The 24,918-nt window shown below is 36.6% G+C and overlaps 1 protein-coding gene across 4 annotated transcripts in view; it reads right to left on the reverse strand.

Annotated features, from left to right (window-relative positions):
• EYS (eyes shut homolog) overlaps positions 1–24,918 on the reverse strand; it is a 789,226-nt gene that overhangs the window by 255,901 nt on the left and 508,407 nt on the right. For all 4 annotated transcript variants that reach the window (XM_038131819.1, XM_038131820.1, XM_038131818.1 and 1 more), the window contains 2 exons: positions 10,730–10,920; positions 8,939–9,030 (listed from right to left, as the gene is read on the reverse strand). In XM_038131819.1, coding sequence (XP_037987747.1) covers positions 8,939–9,030; positions 10,730–10,920 — 283 coding nt within the window. The remainder of the gene's footprint in view (positions 1–8,938; positions 9,031–10,729; positions 10,921–24,918) is intronic.

Genomic DNA, 24,918 nt, shown 5'->3' on the forward strand with positions numbered 1-24,918 from the left:
GTTCTAAACAAAATCTCCTTCTTTTGTCTCTCCTTTGTCTTTTTTTCAGGATTTTCTGTCTGGGCTGTTGCTGCAGACTCTCTGCAAGCTCCATCCTGCCCTTTAGGGGAAAAAAAGCTTATTTGCTTTCAGAAGAGGTGCAGTCTCTCTGCCTCCAGATAACTCTGACTGAAAGGGATTCATGTGGGATAAAGTAGAAAGCCAGCTTCCTTCTTGCTAAATAGGAGTTACAGTGTACAGAATTCACACAGCACTGTCTCAGTAAACAAGACTGCTACACTGCGAGTCCTGTTCTTTGCATATCCCGCTGTATTCAGAGGAGAAAAGGATTGCTTGCATCATCTTTCAAATACTCATGCTGCCTCATATCTGCTGCAGTAGAATGACTTCAAAAAAAAAAAAAAGTATTTCTTCAGGTTTCTGGATGCAATATGCAGTGCCTATAAGCATTTTTCTCCCACTACAGAACCATCTAATTATTTTCATTTCTCCATTTTCTGGACATGTCTCAAATAACAGAGCAGTGAAAGGGTATCTAGCAGACAAAAAGATCTTTGAGTTTGAGAGTGAATTACACCTCTTATATGTCTGCACTGCTGGCTCAGTCCTGAGCATTCCCTCAATACCTGATACACAGGGTTAGCAGGGTCAGAAGGGAATCTTTACCCACTTTTTATTTTCAGCTTTTTACTGAAGTACTGGCTGGAGTTTGCCAGACAGAATGATCTGTATACATAAACTGCCCACCAATGCTGTGGGTTTAGGAAGAGATGACCACAGTAAAGTGTATCTTAGGAAAATATTTATTAGAAGGCCTTGATTTAAATGAAGTATATATTTTTCATAGACCTCAAACAAAATATTGATCATTTAAGATATAGAAGTGGTCAAACTAGTGGTCCCTTGGTGGTCAAATAATGTTCCCTTCTGGCCTGAAAATTTAAACCCAAGAAATGTTTGGAATTTTAACTTACATAAAAATGGTAGCTTATCTTACCTTATGCTGCTATTTTTAAATCACGATATACTTTCATCCATAGAGAGAAAAAGAAGTTCTATAAAATATTTTTTAAAACTTATGCTGTTTTTTCTCCATTAAGCTTCCTTTATCATAGCTAGTATATTTACTCCTTATTAATATGCATATATTGTATAAAATACATAGCTTGTGAAAACCTGAGTTCTTAAAATCACTTTGATTACAAAATCAAAGTCCTCAGTGCATTTAAGTGTATAAAAGGAAATACTAGATTGTGTGCATTATATATGTTATGTCTGCTTTCCTAAAACCAAAATCCATTCAGAAATGGGATACTGGTACATTCTATTACTTTTTATAAGGAAAAATATTTATAATGTATTTAAAAAGTCAGCTGACAATATTATTACTTTATTTTTAAAAATAGCAATTTGAATTATTCTGGTAAGAAAATTTTGAATGTTTTGTGAAATTAATAATGTGAACAATAGAGGTAAGAACTATTGTATACATCACATGGGATAGAACAGGATTTAAATACTATAAAACAGACAACCAGCTGAAGACATGTCCTGAGGAAAAGCCTCCAGCAAATACATAAATTGTTTAGACAGTATCTCTAACAGATATGGCATTTGGTGATATGCAGCAGTCAGTAAGAGAGGCAAGTTGTTTCTTTGCTTTTTGTGATAAAGATAGACAAAGAAAGGCATTTTCTAGTAATGAAAAAAAAATCAAATAATTCCTGAATCTAAAATAAAAATATACTTTTGTTTTTCACAATAAAAACACTCCAAAGAATAGTAGAACCATTAGTGTTGTTGTGGTACAGTAGTTCTACTATTGAAGCTTAAGAAGTTCTCTTTAAAAAAAAAAAAAATCAGCCTAACTGGTATTTTAAAAATATCTAGGATTAATAGAATATGACTGCAGTGATACACTGTAATTGAAACTTATTTCTGGTATTTGTGCACAAAAATGATCTTCAGCTACAGAAATCTATCTTTATTCACAGAGGAAACTGGATAAATATAAATTCATGGACGGTCTCTTTCCTTAATAATTGTTCAGCAGCAGATATAGTAAATGCATTCTCCTATTCAGCATATGTATAGACCAACCTATGTACAGATCAGTTTTATTATCTGTATTTTTTAGTGAGATGCTGTTATTGTTCTCTAGCATTCACAGAGTCATTATTTTCACAGTGCTTTAAGTAATTAAAAAGGGAGCACTATCACAGAATAATCCAATAATTAAGGTTGGAAAAGACCTCTAAGGTTACCAGTCAAACCATTAACCTAATATTGCAAAGTTCATCACTAATCCATGTCCCTATGTGAAACCTCTAAATTTTAAAAAAATACTTCCAGTGAAGGTCACACTTCTTTGGGCAGCCTTTTCCAATGCTTAACAACCCATACTTTGGGGAAATTTTTTTCATAATATCCAACTTAAACTTCCCCTGGTGCAACTTGAGGCCATTTCCTCTCATCTTGTTACCCGGGAGAAGGTACTGACCTCCACCTGGCTACAACCTCCTTTCAGGTATTTATAGAGAGTAACATGGTGTCTCCTGAACCTCCTTTTCTTCCAGCTAAGCAACCCTAGCTCCCAAATAGAAAGATACATTAAAGTGCATTAAATTATAAAGTATTTATGAGATAAAGTAAAAAAAAAAAAAAATGTTAGTCACAGGAGGGAATATTATTGGCTTGGTTCCTCCTCTACTAATCTATGAAAGGATTAAAATCAAATTAACTCTCTCTAAATATACTGTGCACATTAGCAGAATGAACAGGAAAACACACGTTCTGACTAGAAAGATTTCAAAACTTTTCCTCTATTTAGTGTTTTTTGATTCTTACTGGCTTCAGTTTCACAGTTCATAAATCAGAATTTCCTTTGATTCTGTTGCTTCCATCTAGCATTACCATTTCTGTGGCACTGTTATGCTCTGCTAGCGGACAGTAATAGTGTCACCGTGTAACAGAAATCTTCAGCCCCCAGAAATTATTTGTCCACCTTTTGAGCTACTTGTGCCAATAGTCAACCTATGCTGTTACAAAGTTAGTATCTTTTTCCTTTCACAAGTATTTAATAATACCCTTTTTGGGGATATTGTTCATTTTTTTCGCTCATCTGTGTGATAGTTACCATATGTATTCCACATTAAATTTCTTTATCTTTGTCCAAAATCCCCAAACCAAAATGAAAAAAAGAATCCTTCCAGTTTTCTTCACACTTCATGATCAAGTCATTCCTCTTTTCCACTTTACAAATCCAGGTCCTGACATCAGTATCAATATTTCCAATGTTTTAATTATTTTCATTCCATATTAAATGAAAATCCCTGTATTTCTAAATTATATTCTAAAACCCATTTGTTTTCAGTGACTTGGAATTTCTGCAATGTATATTGGACATTAAGTAGCAGATATAACCTACTTAGGACTTAACATACAGTGAATTTAAGAAAATACAAATATAATTTTATTACCAGTGTTAAGACATCATAAATGAATTGAACAGAGTATAAAAACTGTACTTCTTCCAAGTAAGCTCCACTGATCTGGGAAAAGTTTCAGACCATATAAAAATTAGAAATTATTAGATAAGTCAGCACATGTATTTCATTCACCCCTAGTTTTACACAAGGCACTTTAGGAGGGACTGAAAAAAAAGACCAACACAACTGTGGCTAAGAAGTATGTTTGTGAGGACTCTGTCAATGGCTAGTTGAGAGGTCCAGCAACTTCCTAAATCTTTTGTATTGGTAACAAATAGAAAACAGGCTAAACCCTGCTGTATCCAAGTACTTAAACTTCTTGCAGCTAATGCAAATCCATTGACAGCTCTGCTGGGAGACGTGAAGAAAATTAAGACCCTGAAGCTATTTTATATCAAGAATATATTTCTCACTGCATTTTATAAATATTGAATACAGTTCTCTAACTAAACAGCAGCAATTGCTAATAAGATCTTTTGACTTACACTATTTTTTGAGGATATGGACCATTAAGCATGTTTTCATTAAGTAAAGTACATGACATTTTCATGGTACACGAAACAACAGGTGAGTGACTTCTTTACCCTATGCTGTCATACTAAAAATGAAGGTCAAAGTTCTGCACCTTTGTGATAAAAATAGGAATTTACAATAAAAGTGAAATAAAAAGAACCAAAGAAAAACAAAACAGAGAAGCATCTGCAGGATTTGCTACCCACTTTATCTATCATTTGCTTATCTTACCTGCCTAAAAGCCCTAGGGAAAATATGAGGTTTGTAGCATGTTGTGAAGGATAATAAATACAGGATACTTTTTACTGTATGGATTATCTCAGACCCTCATAAAAAGCTGTCATAACCAAGCAATATAAAAGCTCCTGAATGAGCATATGTTGCATTTTGGCATGATTATAAAGACCGTTTTCTGACTAGAGGAATCAGAAAACTTTTACATCTCAAAAGCACGACAATCAGTCCCTAAAAGTCCTAAAGGTTACTAGTGCAAAGCTCAAATTAAAAACAATAGAAGTTAAAGTAAAGGAATAAAACACTCTTTGAAAAGCAATTGCCAGATTTTTCAGTCAACTTGAGATGCAGCACAACACCAGATTTTAATTCGAATGATCTCAGGCAATTAAAAAAAATTTGAAGAGGATAGACTCATATTAAAGCATGAAGTTATAGTCATGACATCTATTGCCTAATCAATTTATAAGTGGATAAATTTGTTAAAGCAATTGACAATTATAATCTGAGATCTCAATTATATACAATATTTTTATATAATTGAGGAAACTATTTGTATCTGTACTAAAATAGAGAATACTGGGGCAAGAAAAGGAAAATTTCTAATATTGCTGATGCAATTTGGTTTGTTTTTGCAATACATATTATTTTGTCAACTTGTTTTGATGACAAAGATTGAAGAAGAAAAAGCTTAAAGCACTTAATGGAGGCAGTTTTATAAAGGCTGGAATGAGAAGACTGTGGTCAAACATCCCTTGCATTGCCAGTAAGAAAACTGTATCTTCACCACAAAACCAAACATGTAAACCTTCTAGTGTTTGAGTCTAACATTTTCTTCTCTTCACAATATCCTGCAGTAATCCAATCCCTGTGGCATATTGCTCATATCAATTTTTCACTGTAGCTCACTCACTTCCCTGGTAACATTCTTAAGAAAACCAAAACAATAGTCAGAAATGTGGGCGAAGCAGCTGCAATGAAGTTTCATTAACAGGCTTAGTACACAACCACAGTAGTTTACGCATGAAATGAATCTCTCAGGCACTGCTCTGAGGCAAACCTTGGCAACGTGTTGGTTTTAGCAACCAATGCCATAAATTAGACTAATCTGATGCAAAAAGTTATATCCTAACCCAAATTATCCAAGATATCCCAGATTTTGAAGCAAATACAGTCCTTATATTGTACCAAAATTTATTAAACAATTACAGTTTTGTAGTCACAATATTCCATCATCAGGGAAAATGTACTTCTGCAATGCTGCTACTTTTCTTTTAGCATGAATATCATGGTGAACCATGAGAACTGGATAAAGGACATTGTTTGACAGAAATATGCACATTTATTTGCAAACATTAGATGGTGTGTCATTTATTTTATTCACATGAGGAATTATTTCTGTGGGATAAAGGAAGCAGTAAAATGTTCTCCTGTAAGGAGAAAAGGAAGATACTATAACTATGTAATTTTCACTGAACTAAAACTTGTATTAAACAGCAGTCACTGTTTTTAAGTCTACTTTCATTTAATATGATAGTGTAGAGGCATCATGCTCTTTGAAGATGGCTTATCTTCAGTAGCTGAAATGCACTGCTTTTCCAAAATTGAAAAGACAAAATCCTTTCCATCAGAGGACTACATCAAAAGGGCTCCAAACAATTAAGATAACATTAAATAATTAAAATTAGCATTTTCTTTCAAAAAATCATTTTTATTATCCACAATGTCTGTTTCCTAATGCTTAACATATGCACAACAAAGAAAATCCTGTGTGCATACCTGCTATGTTACAATATACAGTATCTCCTACATTCCATTTAACTTCACTGGTTTCCCAGATACCATTGTTCAAAACTTAACATATTTATCTCACTGAAAATCAGTTCTGAGAAGATTAAATATTTGCAAGCCTCTAGAAAGTTGCTGAATAAGTCACAGTAATTTTTCACCAAAGTTATTTTAAGTTTTCTTATGTTGTACTACACTGCAGTGGGTGAAATGAAATGTTAACTTTATAAAACAATTAACTCATATTTCAAGACTGACTCTATCAAATTTAACTATCAACAATATATATTTCATTGTCAATAAAGGAAAAAATGTAAAGCATATATTTACAGGATATATATTTTATAATTAATTCAAGCATATGTGAAAATGCATGAGATGACAGTGAGAAGCAACTCCAAATATTTCTGACATGTACATCACTAATATTTTGAATCTTAGAATCATAGAATCACAGAGTTGTTTAGGTTGGAAAAGATCTTTAAATCCATCAAGTTCAACAGTTAAACCAGCACTGCCAAGTCTATCCAGCAATAACCCTAGCTCTAACTGCCATGTCTACATGATTTTTAAATATCTCCAGTGATGGTGACTCAGCCACTTCCCTGTACAGCTTATTTTAGTGTTTTAAAATCATTTCTGTGAAGATTTTTTTCCAAACATCCAACCTAAACCTCCCCTGGTGCAACTTGAGGCCATTTCCTCTTTTTCTCCCAGCCAGATGGCCCCAGCTCTCTCAGCCACTTCTCATAAGCCTCACACAACTGGCCTTGACCCATTGATTCAGTCTGCCCAGATCCTTCTGAACAGCTTTCTTACCCTCCAGTGAACCAACACTCGCACACAGCTTGGAGTCATCGGCAGAACGTCATCTTAAAACAACTGTTTCCAGAGCTATTTCCACTCTTCTAAAGTGAGTAGAATTACTAATTATTAATTTCTTTGTAACTAGCCTGAATCTCATAAACGGTATGCATGCCTTCTTTTTCAGCCAGAAAAGTAAGTGTGGCCCATTTCCTGATCTGTCCTTAAATAATTTCCTGCAAATGAAAGAAAGTTCCTTTCTTTTCATGCTCAAAAAGAAAAACAAAATATAGAGATTAGGTTGGTTTTCTTTTGTAATGGGCTATTGTCATGGGCTGATTTAGAGATTCAAGCTTTTTTTCTGCTTGATGGAGTAGGGGGAAAATGCATAGAATAAGTATATTCCCATCATAGTAATTAGTGCATCTCTGAGGGATGACAGTGACATTGCAGTTTGAATGCTTCAGTGCCAGGGGAAAGGCACTGTAGAGAGTTCCATTCCACATTACTGAGGGTTCAGGTATTCATACTTTTGCTATTTTCTGGATCTTAAATCTTTCTGAAAATGAACAACAAAGGAATAACAATTGAATTATAATGGATTTCAACTATCTAAGTAACTAGAAATTTTATGTCTGCATTCATCCCCTTTCTATTTCACTTGGGATTTGTCTTCTTTGGTATCCTCTCTTGTATTTAATGGGCTTGCAGAGTACTTGAGTATTTAGTCTCTATTCATATAGAAGCTGCTTAATGATTTTATCATCTTTATATGTCTTCTCTGAAAACTATTTTCCAATTTAATTTCTCTATTTTGATATGGAGAGGGAGTCATAACCAGGAAATAACCAGAACTCCATATGTTATTAGATTTTAGAGAATCTCACTTTTATCAGTGTCATCAAGATACTGTGATTTCTTCCTGGTCACACAGGAGCTTACACTTGCTTTAGCTTCCATTAGCATGGCTTGTTTTATGGTGCTCCTTTTTGGGTGATAAGCACAACCACAGTGGATTACTGGCATTTGGTCCTTGCATTACTTTGTGTATGTTACTGAGCCATCTTACCATGAGTGTGGTTTAACTTGCTGGAAAAAAAGTATGATAGTGATGGTAATTGAAATGCAGAAACAAACTTTGGTTCTCCTCACTCAGTACTCAGTGCCACATCTGAGGCAGCAAGGTACAGTATAATGGATACACACCCCACAATATTTCCCATGGAAGGAAGGGGGGACACTGTTGCCCTGCAAAAGTTCTTCCTTTAACAATGTTTGTACAGATATAGCTATAAAAGGCCTATTCCAGCAAAAGGTTTGTATTCCTTCTGCATTCCTCCACAAACTTTTTAAGGACTAACTTACTCCTGAGAGACAAGCAGACAGCTAGCTTGCTTTCTTCTTGCTGGACAAGATGACTAGCCCTATTTTAAGCTACCTAATAGGAACTAGGCACCCAGAGATCGCACAAGGGCCTAACTTTCCTATAAAGTGAAAGCAGAACTTTCACTTCCAAGGCTGTGGATTCTATGAGCACAGATATTTGGTCATTAGATACATCTATGTACAAAAACCATGGAAAGCCTACTACCTACCTCATTTTCCTACCTCATTTTCTTTTCATTTTATTCTCCTTCAGTTGCACATATTGTTACTTTTACAGGAATAATATATCTTATTACGAGTTGCAAGTCAGTGACAGCAATGAAAGTCATGGTGCTGCTTCTGCCTATCTATTTATTTTCCAAGATTTTTCTATAAGTCACACTCTCATTGTTGGAAATTCAACTATTTCCTGGACTGAGTAGCTTGGAGTTACTGTGCAGCATCCAGCATCTTCCCTGACTGAATGTTTATGTTTGCTACAGTAAATTATTTCAATAAGAATAAATTTATTTCCACTAAATACATCAGGGATGTGATGAGAACTGTCCAACTGTAGTTTTAAACATTCTTTCCAAGATGTGTTGTGGCCCAGACTACCATAACATGATTTTACCGTATGTGTTCAATTATCATAGTTAATCAGATCTAGTATCTGTGGGATTTACTAATGGTCCAAACTATGTGATCTTTGAAACAATGATAAAAAGAGAAAACAGTAAACTTACCTAATCTGTACACTGTACCAGTGTCCATCGTCCACTCTAGCAGTGGTAGTGATGTTTTTAACTTCTGCTGCGTCATCACATAAATACTGGTACTACAGAGTGGGAAAAGGTTTTAATTACATTATTTCTAATAATTAAACAGTTTCAGGCATTGAAACCTGGATTTTAAAATGATAAATATTTTCAAAAAAAACTGAATTATGTAACATGTATCAAGGAAAATTAAAAGTTCTGGATAAGGAAGCCTATTGTACCAGAAATTGCAAGTACATATATACATTTCCCAACCTGCATGAAAATGCTTTAATTTTTGTGCATTGTAAAATCAGATATTATGGGTCTGATTTGCAAAGAAGTCGACCATCTGCAACCCATCTGAAATTAACACTGGCCATGGGTGAATTTTACTTAACATTTTATGGCTTCCTTACACTTCCAAACATGTAATGTAGCGTGCAGGCTTGAGCATTTTGGAGCACCATTTAATTTCCTATACTAATGTGAACAAGCACTTGATTTCATGGTTTGTCTACTTGTAATTGCAGCTTGATTGTGAGCTTAGAACCATTTGTTCATTGGGCTTTAAATCCAAATTTAATTGACCAGCTTTGTGAATGATTAAGTGAATTCAATTAGTTTTAACATGGCACACTGGGATCTCTGAATAGATTTGTGTCAATTAAAGTACTTTCATATTTTATGGTGCTTATGATATGTTAGAAAAATATTTTTCTGCATCATTACTTTACCATGAATACAAGTAAAATGAACTTAAAACCATCACCATTTTCTAAACATTGGATAACTTCATGCCCATGAATAATCTCACCTTTTTTTTCTGGACAAAGATAATCACGATATAATAAAAGACAAAAAAAATCACAATATAACAAAATAAAGTAAAAGGAAATTTTTTTCTTTTCTATTTATCTTCAGTTTATATATCTGTTTAGTATGGTCATGGTCTTTAAACATGAAGGCAAATGTAATACAAAATGCTGTTTCTAACAGACATTTCACAGTTCTTACAAAAGAATATAATTACAGGTACTTTGGGAAACTTTTAGCAGGAAAATGGGAGATAAGTTATGAGAAAAGTAACTTTTCTTTTAATATCTTTTTATAGCCTCTTTAGCATCTGCCTAACTCTTAATAAAGTTTTTGTATTACCTCTTCCTCAGAAAAGATGGAATAATTTGTGGAAGGTAAAGATGTACCAAGATAAAAACTTTACTCTTTAAAGTTTATAAACAAATACATTCCTTGTTAGTCTGCCCACAAAAGCCAAATAATTTTTTCCTGATCCTGTGGAGCTGAGATTTAAATAATAGATGAAGTCAAGGATTTCCTCTTATAGATACACGGTAAAAAAGATACACTCTATTCCCTAACATGGTAAATTTTCCTATGACAATTCACTCCATTTCTATGTCTATGTCTATATCATAAGGCTTCCTTATGACAATTTTAATGAAGTTCCATGTGAGGAATTTCACTTAGTTTAGGTATAAAATACAACAACTTAATTTGTACCACATGTAAAGATAAAACCTACATCTTTTGGTTTTGTGTTTTAATGTATACTCTTGTCAGTCATATTGACCATATTAGCCAAGAATTGGACAAAACAGAGCAAGTCTGACAACTATCTTCCTTAAAATACTGAAGATGTCAAGAATCTCTGTAGCTGTATTTACTATCTTCTACAGTAAGAAAATGAAAAAATATGAAAATTTTTACAGATTCAACTTTTATTTACTTTTCCTTCAGTGGAAGATTTTGATGCCTTACCTGCAAAGTACCATTATTGATGACAAGTTGAATTAAAAAATGTTGTATTGTTTCTGGGTTCTGTTCAATATTTAGAAGAAGTCCATGAGTATCATAGGTCTTAAATTCCAGGTGGATGAAATTTTGTATTTTCAAATGTAAGCCTTGAAATTCCAGGTATGAATCGCCATAGTAGTGAGCATAACTAAAATCTGTGAATAGAATTTTGAGACATGTAAGAATATAAAGACATTTTTCTTCTTCACACACTGCTTTTTTATTCTGGTAGTGGTAGCAAAGATATAGGATAATTGTTTACATCTTTCAAGGATTCATAAATGAATCTGAAAAATTATATTGGTTTTCTTCTGTCAAAGGTTAACACTGAGAGTTTATATAACTAGACATAAAGGTTTTTGTCAAATTATATTAAGCAAGCATATAGATCAATCCCTGAAAGACTAGCCACAAAGATGAAAGACTTGGTACATATCTAGCAGCTTTGGCTCAAGATTTTCTTCAAAGTTAGGTGTTTTCATCAAACCTAGATGCAAGAACAAATGGGTTTGAAGTCTTTACAGAAACTACGCAGTACCTAAAGGGAGGAAGACATTCTACAACCTAATTATGAAGTTGGCATCTTAATAATTTATCGAATCTTTTCTGGTGCTAGAGTGAAAGATGAAATTTTCCCTTGGGTCTACATCCATCTTGCCTGATTTATCTATAAACCTCACAGCATTCAGCAGCCTGTGCAATACCTGGCAAAGGCAGATGCAAATATTATTTAAATAGATAACGTATGTGAATACATGGCTTCAAGCCCACCAGGTGACACTTAAAAGGGGCTTCTTTGTATTTTTTATTTCTTCCTGTCCCCTTCTTTCTTCTCATCATTCCTTTCCCCACTCCTTTTCTCTATTTTTTCCCCTTCCCTTCCCTTCCCTTCCCTTCCCTTCCCTTCCCTTCCCTTCCCTTCCCTTCCCTTCCCTTCCCTTCCCTTCCCTTCCCTTCCCTTCCCTTCCCTTCCCTTCCCTTCCCTTCCCTTCCCTTCCCTTCCCTTCCCTTCCCTTCCCTTCCCTTCCCTTCCCCTTCCCCTTCCCCTTCCCCTTCCCCTTCCCCTTCCCCTTCCCCTTCCCTTCCTTTTCCTTCCTTTTCTCTCCTCCCCATTCATTGCTCACTTTCCCTAATTTTTCCCCCTTCTTTTTATTTCCCTTATGGTGTGTTTACAAGGGAAGAGACATGCACATAGGCACCTGCACATACACAGCTGCAGTCTTGCACTTTGTTTTTTTTCATTTGCCAGTATTTGTACTGAGATCACTACATTTGTCTGCTTGTAAAGACTGAAAAATATGGCTCTTCCATACTTGTAACATGAGGAGTTAAGTATTTTGATTTTTGTAGAAGCAGGTATATGCTTTAGTCTCACAGCACACAATTATTTGTTTGATCAGCTTCATGAAACTGATAATAATTTAAAGGAATATTAACAATTCAGACATCTTGTGAAAAATGTTGGTGCAACAATATCAACCTGTGTGCAATACACAACACATAACTGAATTATTCCATTTCACTTTGATCACTCAATCATCTCTGCAGGAGTTTAGAGTATCTTCGAAGGTCACAGATCTCTTTTTATTTTCCAAATAGGTAAAATTTTAATCTCTTGTGACGATAACTCCAATAGCAAATACCTCACTATATATGATTAAATTCTAAACAAAAATAATACCAGGATAAAACAAAAACTGTTGGTGCTGAATTTTTGTGTATCACCGTAAGGGTATGCTGAATTTTATCCTTTCACAACTTTGCAGAAACCTATTTATTAAGTCTGAGTCACTGTAGTAAAATCTCAAAGCTCTTAAGAAATTCTTAGTACTATATAAGAATCATTAACATATGCATACATACAACACAGAGTAAAATAGACCAAAAATTCCAAGTGATACCAATCAATAACTGGTGCTGCAATAAAAGAGATTTTACAATTTTAAGTGTATTTAATCCTAAAAACTCTTTTTTGAACTATAAGCCTGTAGGTGTAAATTTCAGAAAATTAAATTAAAAAGAAAGGCACAGAAAAATTTTTACATTTTAGAGACAGGAAAATTTCTCAAATAAAAGGCTTTTGAGAATTACTGCCAATCCGTAACCCTTGTTTGTTTTCTTTCCTGAGCAAGCCACTGAGCTCTAAATCTTTCTCTCATTCTGCTTGCCCTGAATTGCCCCTGAATAGATTTTGTTTATCCCAAGGAACCACTCAGTTATCCCCACACTCCTGAAAGTCTGATATCTAACCATCTCTTTTTCTTGATCCTTTTAAGAGATCAGCTTGGCTAAAAGACAGTAAAGTTGTACACAACATCCCCTTCCTGCAGTCCTAAATCCTTTTGCTACCTTCCCAATATTTTGGAGGTGGGTTGTTTTTATTGATGGATTGTTCTTCTCTCCCACATTGTTCAGCCTACAATAAAGTTGACAAGTGAGAATGGGTCAAAACTATGTCAACTCTTCAGAGATTTGCTAACACAAGGCATTTGAGACCATAGATCTCACAGAAGAGTAAAATCTGTAATCATGAGCAGAAAAAAAAAAAAAGGTAGCTGCGGGAACAGTTTATTCACGATTCGTGAAATTGTAATTTAACTCTGATAACTGAGGTCAGACTGAATTATCACCTAAAATTCAAGGAAGACCAAAGTAGCACAAGCTAGTGGCACAGACCCTTAGCTTTCTATATGTAATTGTAGCAAGCACAGAGCACTGCAGACAAAACTTCCTGCTTTATTCTGACCAAAATCTATTTATTTTCATCTTCATGGGCAACATGTGATGATTCCTTGCAAGACAATACACTCCACTAGTCCAGAGATTTGAGGCCAGTTTGGCCTCTTCTGGGAAATACATTCATGCTGCTAAACAGAAAACTTCTTAAACAAATCATCTGCAGTAAAATTGCTGCTCTTGTCCACAAATATGGAAAGAGTTAATGAGAGAGAGCACTGAAGAATATTTAGCAAGCTCCAGGTTTCTGTAAAATCCATAAAAATACTACTTCAATAACAAACAGGCTACATACCCTCCCACAACAGCTATTAACATAAACCCCTGGTGTAGTTTTACTTATTAAGATTCTCACATTGTTTGTAACAGTACACAATTTCTTTTTATAGAACATAAGCTTTGCTTATAATCCTTCTACTGCACTTAGATGCAGTATTTTCATTTGACCTCTGGAGTTGGCATCCTAGATTGCTTTTTGTCCTAACGGAGAGGACTCATCCCCCAAGCCTTTAGAACAAAAAAAAAGAAAAATTGAAACCGTATCTTATCTTTCTCTAAGAATGCCTAAGACTTGCTTTCCTTAAGAAGCAGACAAGCCCTTTGGTCTAAAAAAAATCCTCCCAGCTTTAGCTTGCTCCCCTGCGTACATCTGGCTCTCCATGGTTTTGTGTTTATTAGACTTCATATTAATGTCTGAATGTTAAAAAATTTGAGATTCAGCTGTAATAGTAAGCAGATACACAGCCAGGTCTGAAACCCAGCTGACAGGCAAGCTTCATTAACTCTTGCCACTCCCTACTGGTTTTCTTTATTCCAATGAGTACCAGCTGTATCAGCTTCAGAATGGAGGTCTGCAAATTTAAAAAATTTTTGAGAGCTACACAATTTTCAGTCTTCGTTTATAAAGGCAGGTAGAGAGAGGTAATAAAAACTTTTTATATGTTCATGAGCATGTGCTCCTGGTGATTGAGCTTTTGTCTCCATGTATTTCTATGTAAAATGTACCCCCTGCAGTTTGCATGGACTCAGGCACAAAGAGAATTATAATAATGCTCTTCTTCTTTCTTCTGCTATTCTTTTTGTTATGTTACACCTGGGAACAAAATCCTCCCATTCAAGCTATTGGTCTGCTCTTTTTCATGGATATATATTTCACATCTTTTGTTATTCTTTTAATTAGAACTATCTTACAACATTCAAATAGAGGGCAATACTACCTATGGAAAGGACCTGTAATGAAAAATCATAACAATTAATTTTCTATTTGAACTTTTATTTATTTTTATTAAGAAGGAACACATTTCTTAACAGCATAAAACTGTGGTCATAAAAACCACTTATGTTTGTTTAAAACCGCATAATGCCGAAAGAAAAAAAAATTAGAAAAGCAAGGCAAGAAAGTCAGAGCAAGGACTGTTCACAGGACTGTTTGCAGACCCTTTGAGCCCAGCTGATGACTTCCAATGGGTGTCCATGTCCCAGGTTTACACCAACAGCAGGCAAGGAGCAGTGCCTCCCCTGGGACAGCTTGTCAGCTTCCTCCATACAAACTGCCATGGCTTCCTCAGCCAGAGTGTGCTGCTGGCCCACCACACTGGATATCCAGCCCTGCCGGCACCTCCTGTGAGCCTGGCTGGCAGGACCCAGTGCCCTGCCACTCCAATGGCAAAACCAATGGATGGCCATGCCTTTGGCTGCCATGTGATGCACAGTTCCCTCCCCCTCCTTGCTGCTTGTGGTGAGGTCTCTCTGTGGGCTCTGGCAGCCGCTCTGTGTTGTCTGGTGAGGGAGTTGTAAGGACAGACAAGGCAGCTGCTGCCATCAGGCAGAATTTTGCACAAACACATGTGGAGAAGAAGCTGAGCCAGAAATAGAAAGGGCCAGAGGCCACAACCCTGCAGGTAGGCTGCATGGGTGGGCTATTGAGACAGGAGAGGCTGGAAACTTGTGATGGACCACCAGATATGCAGCTTCTCAGGGCATTGCTGAAGGCAAACAAGATTCTTCGGGAGACCTTCAGAGCCAGCTTAGTCCAGAGCTGGTGGAGATTGCTGGCTTGAAACATTTCAGGCACCTATGTGGGGAAAGGGGCAGGTCAGGTCTTCCCTGGCAAGGTGCTGCCCTGCTCCACACACCTGCACCCCCAGGGGCTGTATTCCAGCAGTGGGGCCAAACCCTGGCATGTGGGAGGCAATGCTCCACACTCCGACCCCGGAGCCCCTAACTCAGTTCCTAAGTGGCAAAATGACCAAAGTCCCTCCTAAGGGAAATGCCCAGGAAAGCTAATGGGTATGTAAGCTAGAGCACAAGGTACACACAGGTCTTGACCCTACGCCCTCTTGGAATTTCTTTCAGGCAAACACCAATGGAACCAGAAGTGGTAGCTATATTAGTTCTTTTCTATATCTCTTCTCTCTTTCTTCTAATTCCTTCTTCTAAAAGTTTGAGTAACTAAAATCAGATGGGTTGGAGTTTGCTACGTGGAATGGGCTTAAAGAATTTACTAAATTAATGCTTTGTGAAATGCTTTATGTTGATTTAATATTGCTCTAACATTAAGAAGTTCCCAGATTTTCTGAAGTTTGACAGTGAAGTTTTTATTTGTTTGCTCTCTTGAGAATACCTTGTCAGTGTTTCTCTCTTCTCTCTTGCATCTAACTCAAGCTGCAAAAAATAATGTTAAATCCTTTTCAAATACTCATTGAGTGAGCTCCTGGGCCTTACACCAATCCAACCTGATGTCCTCAGAGGCTTGTCTGTCAGCTTGACTGTCAGAGCAAGGATCTGGGATTCTACACAGGGACCAGCAGGCTCGTCCACCTCACAGATGTTTAACCCTTGTTACTCTTCCCTGTGGGCACCAATAACACTGCAAGGGTAGCACAATGCACCAAGAGTGACTGCAGAGCTCTCAGTGTGGGAGGAAGGCTTGGGGGGCCTTCAGTCCTGCTGCTGAGCAGGAAGTCTTACAAGGAGGTTATTGACCTCCAGTCAGGCTCTTTGTAAACATTAATGACAGAGGGATAAGAGAAAATATTCTTAATTTGAAACAGGTATCTTACCACAGTAGAAATGTACTTGCTGTCCTAACTACAAAGAATTTATCTCCTTTTTTAATTTTTTTTTTATTTCACAGAATATAAAAGCAGGATTAATGGATAATATTAGTCGTATGATGCTTTTTTTTTTTTCTTACCATTTTTACAATTTTCTTTTTTCAGGTAGCCTGTGCATGTAGGACTGGAGTTTGGGTTTTTTCACTTGCAATGTGCTAAAAGTACCTCAGCTTTCATTGTCCTTACATCTGTTTTCTCACAAAAAATCTAATTTCTTTGAAGTTTCCTATTTAATGAGTCATTTCAATCACTCTCTTTTGCATCTAAAATAAAGTCAATCTTCCCAGCAAGTCCTGAAAAACAGCCACAGCAAAATAATCCATGAGTTTTACTCTTTACTCTCTCAAATACAATAATCTAATTCATATTTGTAACCACCATTTAAAAGGCTTTCGTTTATTTTCAGATGAGTCTCATTTACTTCCATGCATTTAATTTAGTTTTTTCAGCTGAAACACCTTAAAGGCAGAGCAGAACAATGTTCTCCAACCATTATTTCTATTTACAGTTGCAAAGCTATTTCACTGCAATGTGCTTCACCTTTGGTTCCACACAACAAACCCACAATTACAGTGAATCCATGTTTTATCCTGTCACAGAAGTCTGTGCTGCATGACTAGCAGGGAATTATAGTTATGTTTTCCTCTCAAAGTTGAAATGTTCTCTAATGTGGCGTGTTAGACAACAATAAAATGCGGTTAACATCCAGAACAGTTGCCAGTGCAGCCCGCAAGTAGCTTTCAAGCAAAGAAAAACAAGTTATGAATAAAAGCCCTTTACTGTTGCTTTTTCATGCTTACACAGAGCCAGGGATTTGAGTAGCCTTTGAAATTCTTCTGAAAGAAAAACATAACTGTTTTAGAGCTCCTATTACTTCACAAGATCTTCACTACTAGCCTAAACATACACATACACACATGCAGAAACACATACGTAGAATTCAGATGCCTTAAAGGTACAGAACATCAGACCCTAAATCCCAGGAAGCTCCTTCTATTTCTCGGAAGTTATTACACATCTCTTCTTTCCTCACACATGATCCAAGTTTTGATTCTTAACTCCTACATGTCCAACAGCCAGTCTGTATTGTTTTTGAGTGATCTCTGTACTCACCTTTGCTACTCACTCCATGAAGGGGACAGTAGGCTGCATTTTCTATTAATTTTCAGGTTTTCCCTCATTCTCTTCAAGAGTTACAGTTAGAAACAACAAGAAAACTATACAGATAGTATTTTCTTACACAATTAATTTTTTCAGATTTTTTAAAATAAAAACGCTGACTGCAAAGAACTGAAAATATCCCCCTTGAACTCAGGGAAAAGGGGGGCAAAGTCTAGCAATAATCCATTTGAATTATAGTAGGGACCTGCAGTGCAGTTAGTGCAGGAAACTGTTTTATTATGGTCAGAAAATTATTAATAGTTTCTAAAGCAGGATTCTGTTTCCTGGTAAAGTGTAGATTTTAAATTCAAATCCATTGCCTAAATCTATTAATTGCAGTAATAACTTAGTGAGATTAACTGATACTTGCTTGACTGCTGCCTGCTAGTCCCAGAAGGAATTTTTTGCCATGTGGGCTAGCTCATGAACATACAGATAATGTAAAGAGGAGTTATGTTCATGGCAGTCAGAAGTGAATAGAAGAGATTCTCTCACTGAAGGCATAAAACATACATACATATATATATACACATATATATATGCATATACATACACACACACACACACACACACACACACACACACATATATATATATATATATATATATATGTAAAAATCAGGAAAAAACCATTAGCAGTGTGTGGTTCCGCTTCCGATAAAAACTGTGGTTTTTTTCTTTTTTAAATGTACTAGAAGAGACACAGAGAGGATCAAGTAGTATTGCAGCAGAAATCAGGAGCAGCTCTTACCTCAGGGATAATTTGGCTTGCTCTCAGCAGAACTTCACAAGCCTTGCTAAAATCTTTGCCCCCTGCTGCTCTTCCTTACAAAGCGTTGGCAGATGGCACACAGCCAGCACCAAGCCCAGTGCTGCTGCCTACATGTTGATAACCCCCATGGCTAGAAAGCATTAGAGCCACCACTGGGAGAAAAGCAGTTCTATCCAAAGGAAACCAAGTTTTAGTTTTTTGCCCTTTACTCATAAACCAACATGCTGTTTTTCAGTCTCTTACGACTAGACTTTGAACAAACAGAATTGAACTATTTTTAGCATATAATAACTGTTTTAAAGATTACAACAATATTAATGGTCCAAGCAAGAAGAGTTCATAATGTTAATTTAGGATAACCTTTATAGTGCTATAAGCTATTCCAAAGGGAGTTATCTTCCCATTATTCAGAATAAAAACAATTCATGTAAATAGCAAAATAATCTAGATCTTGCAATGTATTGTGAGAACTGCACACTTAAAGCAGAACTTTTTAAGCCTAAGATAAAAAAAAATAAAAATCCCTTACTCCCAATATCAAGTCCATAATGTAAGCATTTCCTGACTGAAAAATAAACAAAACCATTGTGAAATCCAGAAAAAAAGACAATATTTATATCTGGCCAAATCCACTGGTAGAAGAAATAGATTTTTTAAAATTTGTTTCATGGTATTCTGTTTTTCTGTTGCAGTCAAAGAATCACCATTAGGAAGGTGCATGGGCTATCCAACCATGGGTATTGCTTTAAAGTGACACGCACATTAATATTGTCTATTCTGTGCATTTAGTTGAGGATGTATGCATGGTATCTAGCAGGAGTATAATGGAACTCTCTGTGAATAATTTGTTCTTGTTCCAGATCCAAATATTCAAATATCCAACATTTTGATTTAGCAATTCAGCTTGAATTTGCTTAAGATTATGGAGCTATGGGAGAAGTGAAATTCAGGTGATTTGCTGACAAGTATCTTCAGAAGTGTGCTTCTTCCTCTTGAAGGTTATTATATAAATTCTTGTGAAGGCCTTAGATTCAAGTCATGTTTATTGTGAAAACCACCTCTATCAGTCACTGATGAAATACTGTAGCAAGATGGTAATCTAAGGCTTGTGAACTAGCTGTGCTTGTTCCTTGTAATTTATAGTAATTACTTTCACCTATTAATTGTGCACATGCCCTACTAAATTGACAATTGCAATTTCTGCATTTGTAAGTAACTATTGTTGTATTTACCGTAGTTGTGATTTCGCATAACCTTCTAACTGCCTAGTGAGTTTCAGTTAAATTGGTCAAGCGCATATTTCTGTCTTCAGGACTCCTTGTTGTGGTGTCACCTATGTATGACATCTCTCAGGCTAGTGGCAAATGGGCAGGCTAATATCAGCTTCACCGTCTGTCTTCATCTTGGCCTGAAAACATGCCCAACTGAAGCTGTACTTTTCAGATATGAACAGTATGCACAGTATTTCCATATCAAGCTGTCTTTTACAAATTGGGATGACATTCCTGACCGTGACAGCAAAGCTATGGTGCTCTGAAATAATACTTCATTCACTCCTTCTGGTGAAGTTGTGACTAATATCTTGCATATAGTACTGTGCTCAGTATTTCTGTATCCCCCTGCTTTCTTTTCCCCCCGTTAGCACAAATATGCAGCTGTCCTATGAAAGAAACACTAAAGCCTCAATTAAGAGTCTGTGAGCATTATTTCTGCTTCCTTCATCTTAAAAAATGTATTAGAAGCCTGCAGTCTTCTAATGCATTCTTTTCTTAAGCATTTTCTAATGCGTTCCTATTCTAATGCACTGTTTTTTAACCTAACTTGTTCTAATGAAGACCTGCATACACACAAAGCATCAACAAAAAAACACTCAGTGAATGTTAAAAAGGTGGGTAATTCACGGTATTAACTTCTTCCATGATGTCCAATAAAGAAAGCAAAAGATAGACGCATATGACATGTTATTTTCTATTTATCTTTCTGAACCCCAGTGGTCTAGGATCTACTATCGTGTATGAGAACTATAGAAACAAATGTTTCCATGAATATTAAAGAATACAGGTAAGAGGTGAATCATTAATAACACACCGCACCAATATTCCAACACAAAAATCAGTGAATGTTTTGAAGATCACACAAAAATCTTTGATTAAAAACAGGATCAGAAAATTTAGTAGATATAATTTATGACACATAACCTTGTAGAGAAACCCAAACTCAAAACTTCAGATAGATGGTTTATAAATTATAGATATAACATACAATACTGGCTGACCCCCCTTTCTGTTTTGTATGTGATTTAGTCCCTTGAAACATACACACGCAAAATTCTTTTTTGGTATCCTTTTAATATGGGAACTGACAGTTCAAAGGATGTGGAAGGTTTAGAATGATAGTGCTGCTTAGGTAATTTATTTCAAGATATGCATTTGAAGTAATTTATATGCTGAAAAATTCAACCTTACATTTAGTGTCCTAATGTAAGCACTGTAGAATAATTTCCCCTGTGTAGAACACAATTAACTGAGTAGAAGAAGACCTTCACACAAATTTTCCATAGCACAGATTCTGTATGAATCATGACAAGAAAATTAAGTGTGCAGATGCTGTACATATTCCAAAATAACTACATGTATGGAATTTGTTGGTGATAATGAAGGATTAGTAGCTTCTTGTTGCTTCAGAGCAAACATATGGGTTTGTATAGTGCTTGACTAGTATCTTTGGTTAAATGCAGATTGGACCCTGAAATAACTACACCATGGTTGAGATAGAGGCTTTCTAAATGAGAATTTGTGGAAAGATCCCCACTTTTTATCCTTAGATCAAGTTAAACACAAAACTGACTACAAACCTAAATGAGGGGACATGGCTGAAAGCTAGATGACTTAAAAATGCTGCCTAGATAGCAATCAGGGCTGCAAAACAATAAGTTACTCATACACCTTTATCTGTGATGGAAGAAAAAAGCAAATTGGTAAAGATGTCTGTTATCAAGATGACACAGACAATTAAGGTGGCAAAACCAAGATTTTTTGCTTCTGAAGAAGCCATGCAAAATACATAATATTCAACTGTGTTAAGAAGGTGTATACTATACATAAAGTTTTCCTGTGTGCTCAAAAATTAGGATGACAACATCAAAAGCTGGAAACATTGATCAAATTTAGAATACATTCAAAGACACATATGGAGCAAAGAAAATGGTGGTAGAAGATAAAAGGCTCCCTTCCCTCTGGGTTGTACACTAGTTGACAAACTAGGAATATATTATGTAGCAGTTTTGGTTAAACTGGGCAGAAACACCAAAAAAGTGTAGTGGTTTTGGTTCACCAATCTGAGTTTCCCAGCCAACACACCAGTTAATGTGGTGGGTGTAGCACTCGCCAAACATGACTGTACCCACTAGAATTATTTACTGATTTTCTGCTGTGAGATAAGGATTTGGGGGAGAGCAAAGCAGGCTCTTTATACCCCTTTAAAGGGTATAAAGAAAACTTTATTAACAGAACTAAATAATAGAGCTAAATAATAAGAAATCAGAATAAACTTTCAGAACACTTCTCCTCCCCCACACTTTTCTTTCTTTTTCCCACTGAAAAAGTAAAGAGACAAATTTGGTGTTTTCAGTCAGATTACCACTTTTAAAATAAAGCTTTCTTAGTCCACTTAGGGAGAGGAGTCTCTCCTGCCATGCCATGGAGACTTTTCCACAAGAAACAGTTCTCTTGTGGTTTTAATTTTCATGAATAGCAGCTGACCAGAAATCTGCAATTGTGAAGTCCCTCCCACAATTTTGTAGTTTTCCCAAAACTAACACCATGGGTCATTTCAGCTTATTGGAGTACAATTTTAAGGATGAGCTGTTCTAGTATAGAAAGAAAAACTTTTATCTCTGGGAACAGAGGTTTTCTTCTTTCATCCCTGGGGCAAGGTTTCTCATTTCTCTCATATCTCTCTGTTCAAGCTTCTCACTGGATCACAGCTACTTCAACATCTGCTTGCTTCAACATGGGTGCCTCTGCTCATAGCTGTGTTTAGAATGCTACATCCCCCCCCCGTGCATTCCATGAATTACAGGGAAAAAAACCAAAGTCTGATGTATCAATTATAGCCTTACAAGCCTTACAAGAGAATTTCAGCCCAAGACTAAGATATCTCCTCATTCTCCTCCCATCTGGGATTTGACTCCTTCTCCACTGACCTTGGTGTCTCCATGTTTTTTTCTTTACGTGTCTTCATCCTTCCCTTTTTCTCTCACTTGAGAGTGGATCAATGTCTGCAAGTTTCATCTGGGCCCAGAAAGAGTTAGTATCTCGCTCAGGCCTGCAGATGCTTATGTGATCTCTGCTGAGCAGTGACCGCTCTGGCTGCATGGCTGTTTTCCAGCCCCTGCCACGTTCAATTTCAGCTGCGGGGCTGCAGGGCTGCCTCTGTTCTCGGCTGCATGATTTTTCCACGGCACCAGCAGGATGGATCAGCGGCTTGCGGCTGCAGTGGAGCCTGGCTTGGCTCCACCCAAAGCCGAGTGGAGCGGGCCTGGCCCGCTGGCCATGTTTGGAACTCGGAGGGCTGAGCCGACCTGGCCGTGTGGAGGAGTGAGCGCGGTCCGGCCAGCGCTGCAGCAGAGCAGGGCCGCATGGTGGGATGGGGCCTGGCCCAGCCAGCATCCAGTTACCTGTTCAAAGGCCAGAAGCAGGAGAGTTTTTCCCAGGGTTTGTTCCTTTTTAAATGTGATTTCACAGAGGCATGTTCAGCTTTTTTAAGTGGTTTAATAGGGTGTCAGTATTCAAAACTAGCCAGTGATTGGTTCCACCAAGCCTGAAGGAAACTTCCAAGGTCCCCACAGGGGACCACTTCTGCAGCTCGTAGACTCCTTCCCAACTAAAAACCAAACTACATTAAATCATGGCATATTGTGATTCAGGTAAGGAAGTGACAATGAAGAAAACATAGCAAAGAATCCTAAACAGTAAGTGAAAGAGAGCAGAGAGGAGAAATCAGGAATGAATAGTAATGGAATCAAGCACTAGCATGAGTGGAATGTAAGTGTTAAGAGCTTCAGAATAAAGAGGAATATGGATGACATTTCCGAAACTGTGAAAAAAATGAAGGTGGGATTGTGTGTGATCAGAACTCAGGTGGAAGTGCATTGAAAGCATTTATACTGTCCGTCTGCAACAACAGAAGAATTAATTCAGTATGCAGAAGTCCTTGTCAGCTTTATACTTATACTTGCACTGAAGTAAGATGAGGCAAGTAGAGGCAGATTTAAATTTCATGTCACACATACAAAACAGAAATAGCTCTTCTTGTATTGATGAGGTGGTGTTGGCTCTTCCACAATGAAGAGGAAACCAAAGGGATCTCTAAAAATTATAAGAGATAAAAGAGAGGCCAAGTATTTAAAAGGATCTTTGTCTTCAAAGGGACCTAAAATTTTCCAAATAATCTTCCCTGTACTAGTGTTCAGATGGATGTATTCAGATATCTTCTTCAGATTTAATTCAGAAAGGTCGTAAAGTAATAACCAGAATAGAAATTGCCATACTAAAATTTATAGTTAATTCTGCTTGGTCTGGAATTACTTACTTTAAGTGCAACTGGAGCATCTTAGAATGAAGATGGAATTAAGAAGATGATTAAAGACAATATCTATACTTGATGCTGTTTATCTCTAAGGTAAAAGTTAAACATCAATTCCTATTTTACAGTGAATATGATTACTTTTAGGTCTGTAATAGAGAAAACCCAAAGCTGTCACCGAATCACGGGACTGGGTAGGTTGGAAAAGACCACAGTGGATCATCTGTGAGCATATAGCAGCAGATTGTGTCTGGATGGTTCTTGAATTTCTCCACTGATGGAGAAAAAAGTTCCTCCTCATATTTAGGTGGAACTTCCCATGCATATAGTTTCTGCCCATTGCCTCTTCTATTGCTTGGCAGCACTCAGAAGAGCCTGGAAACATCCCCTTGACACCCTCCCTTCAGAGTCTCTTCGCCTTGATGAAGTCCACTCTCAGTTGTCTCTTCTTGAGGTGGAACAGGCCCAACTTCCTCAGTGCTTACTCATAAGAGATATGCCCCAGCCCCCTAATCATCCTCATAGCCTCTGCTTTGTTTTGTATTTCAGCTCTTACCATAAGAAAAATGTCTTCTTTATGTAGACAGTCTATCTTCACATATTAGAAGTCTACAGTCATAGCTACTGCTGTGATGTACATGATTCATTTCTGCTGAGTTTTCTACCCAGGAGATGCAATGTCAATTTCTCTAAGTTTTCCCAAACATATTTCATTATAAAATACAAATTAATTTAAAATATGAAAAAGCACCTGCTTCTCTGCTTAGATTTAGCCCTTTCAC

Source organism: Motacilla alba, chromosome 3 (genome assembly GCF_015832195.1).
Source record: "Motacilla alba alba isolate MOTALB_02 chromosome 3, Motacilla_alba_V1.0_pri, whole genome shotgun sequence".
Lineage (NCBI taxonomy): Eukaryota > Metazoa > Chordata > Aves > Passeriformes > Motacillidae > Motacilla > Motacilla alba.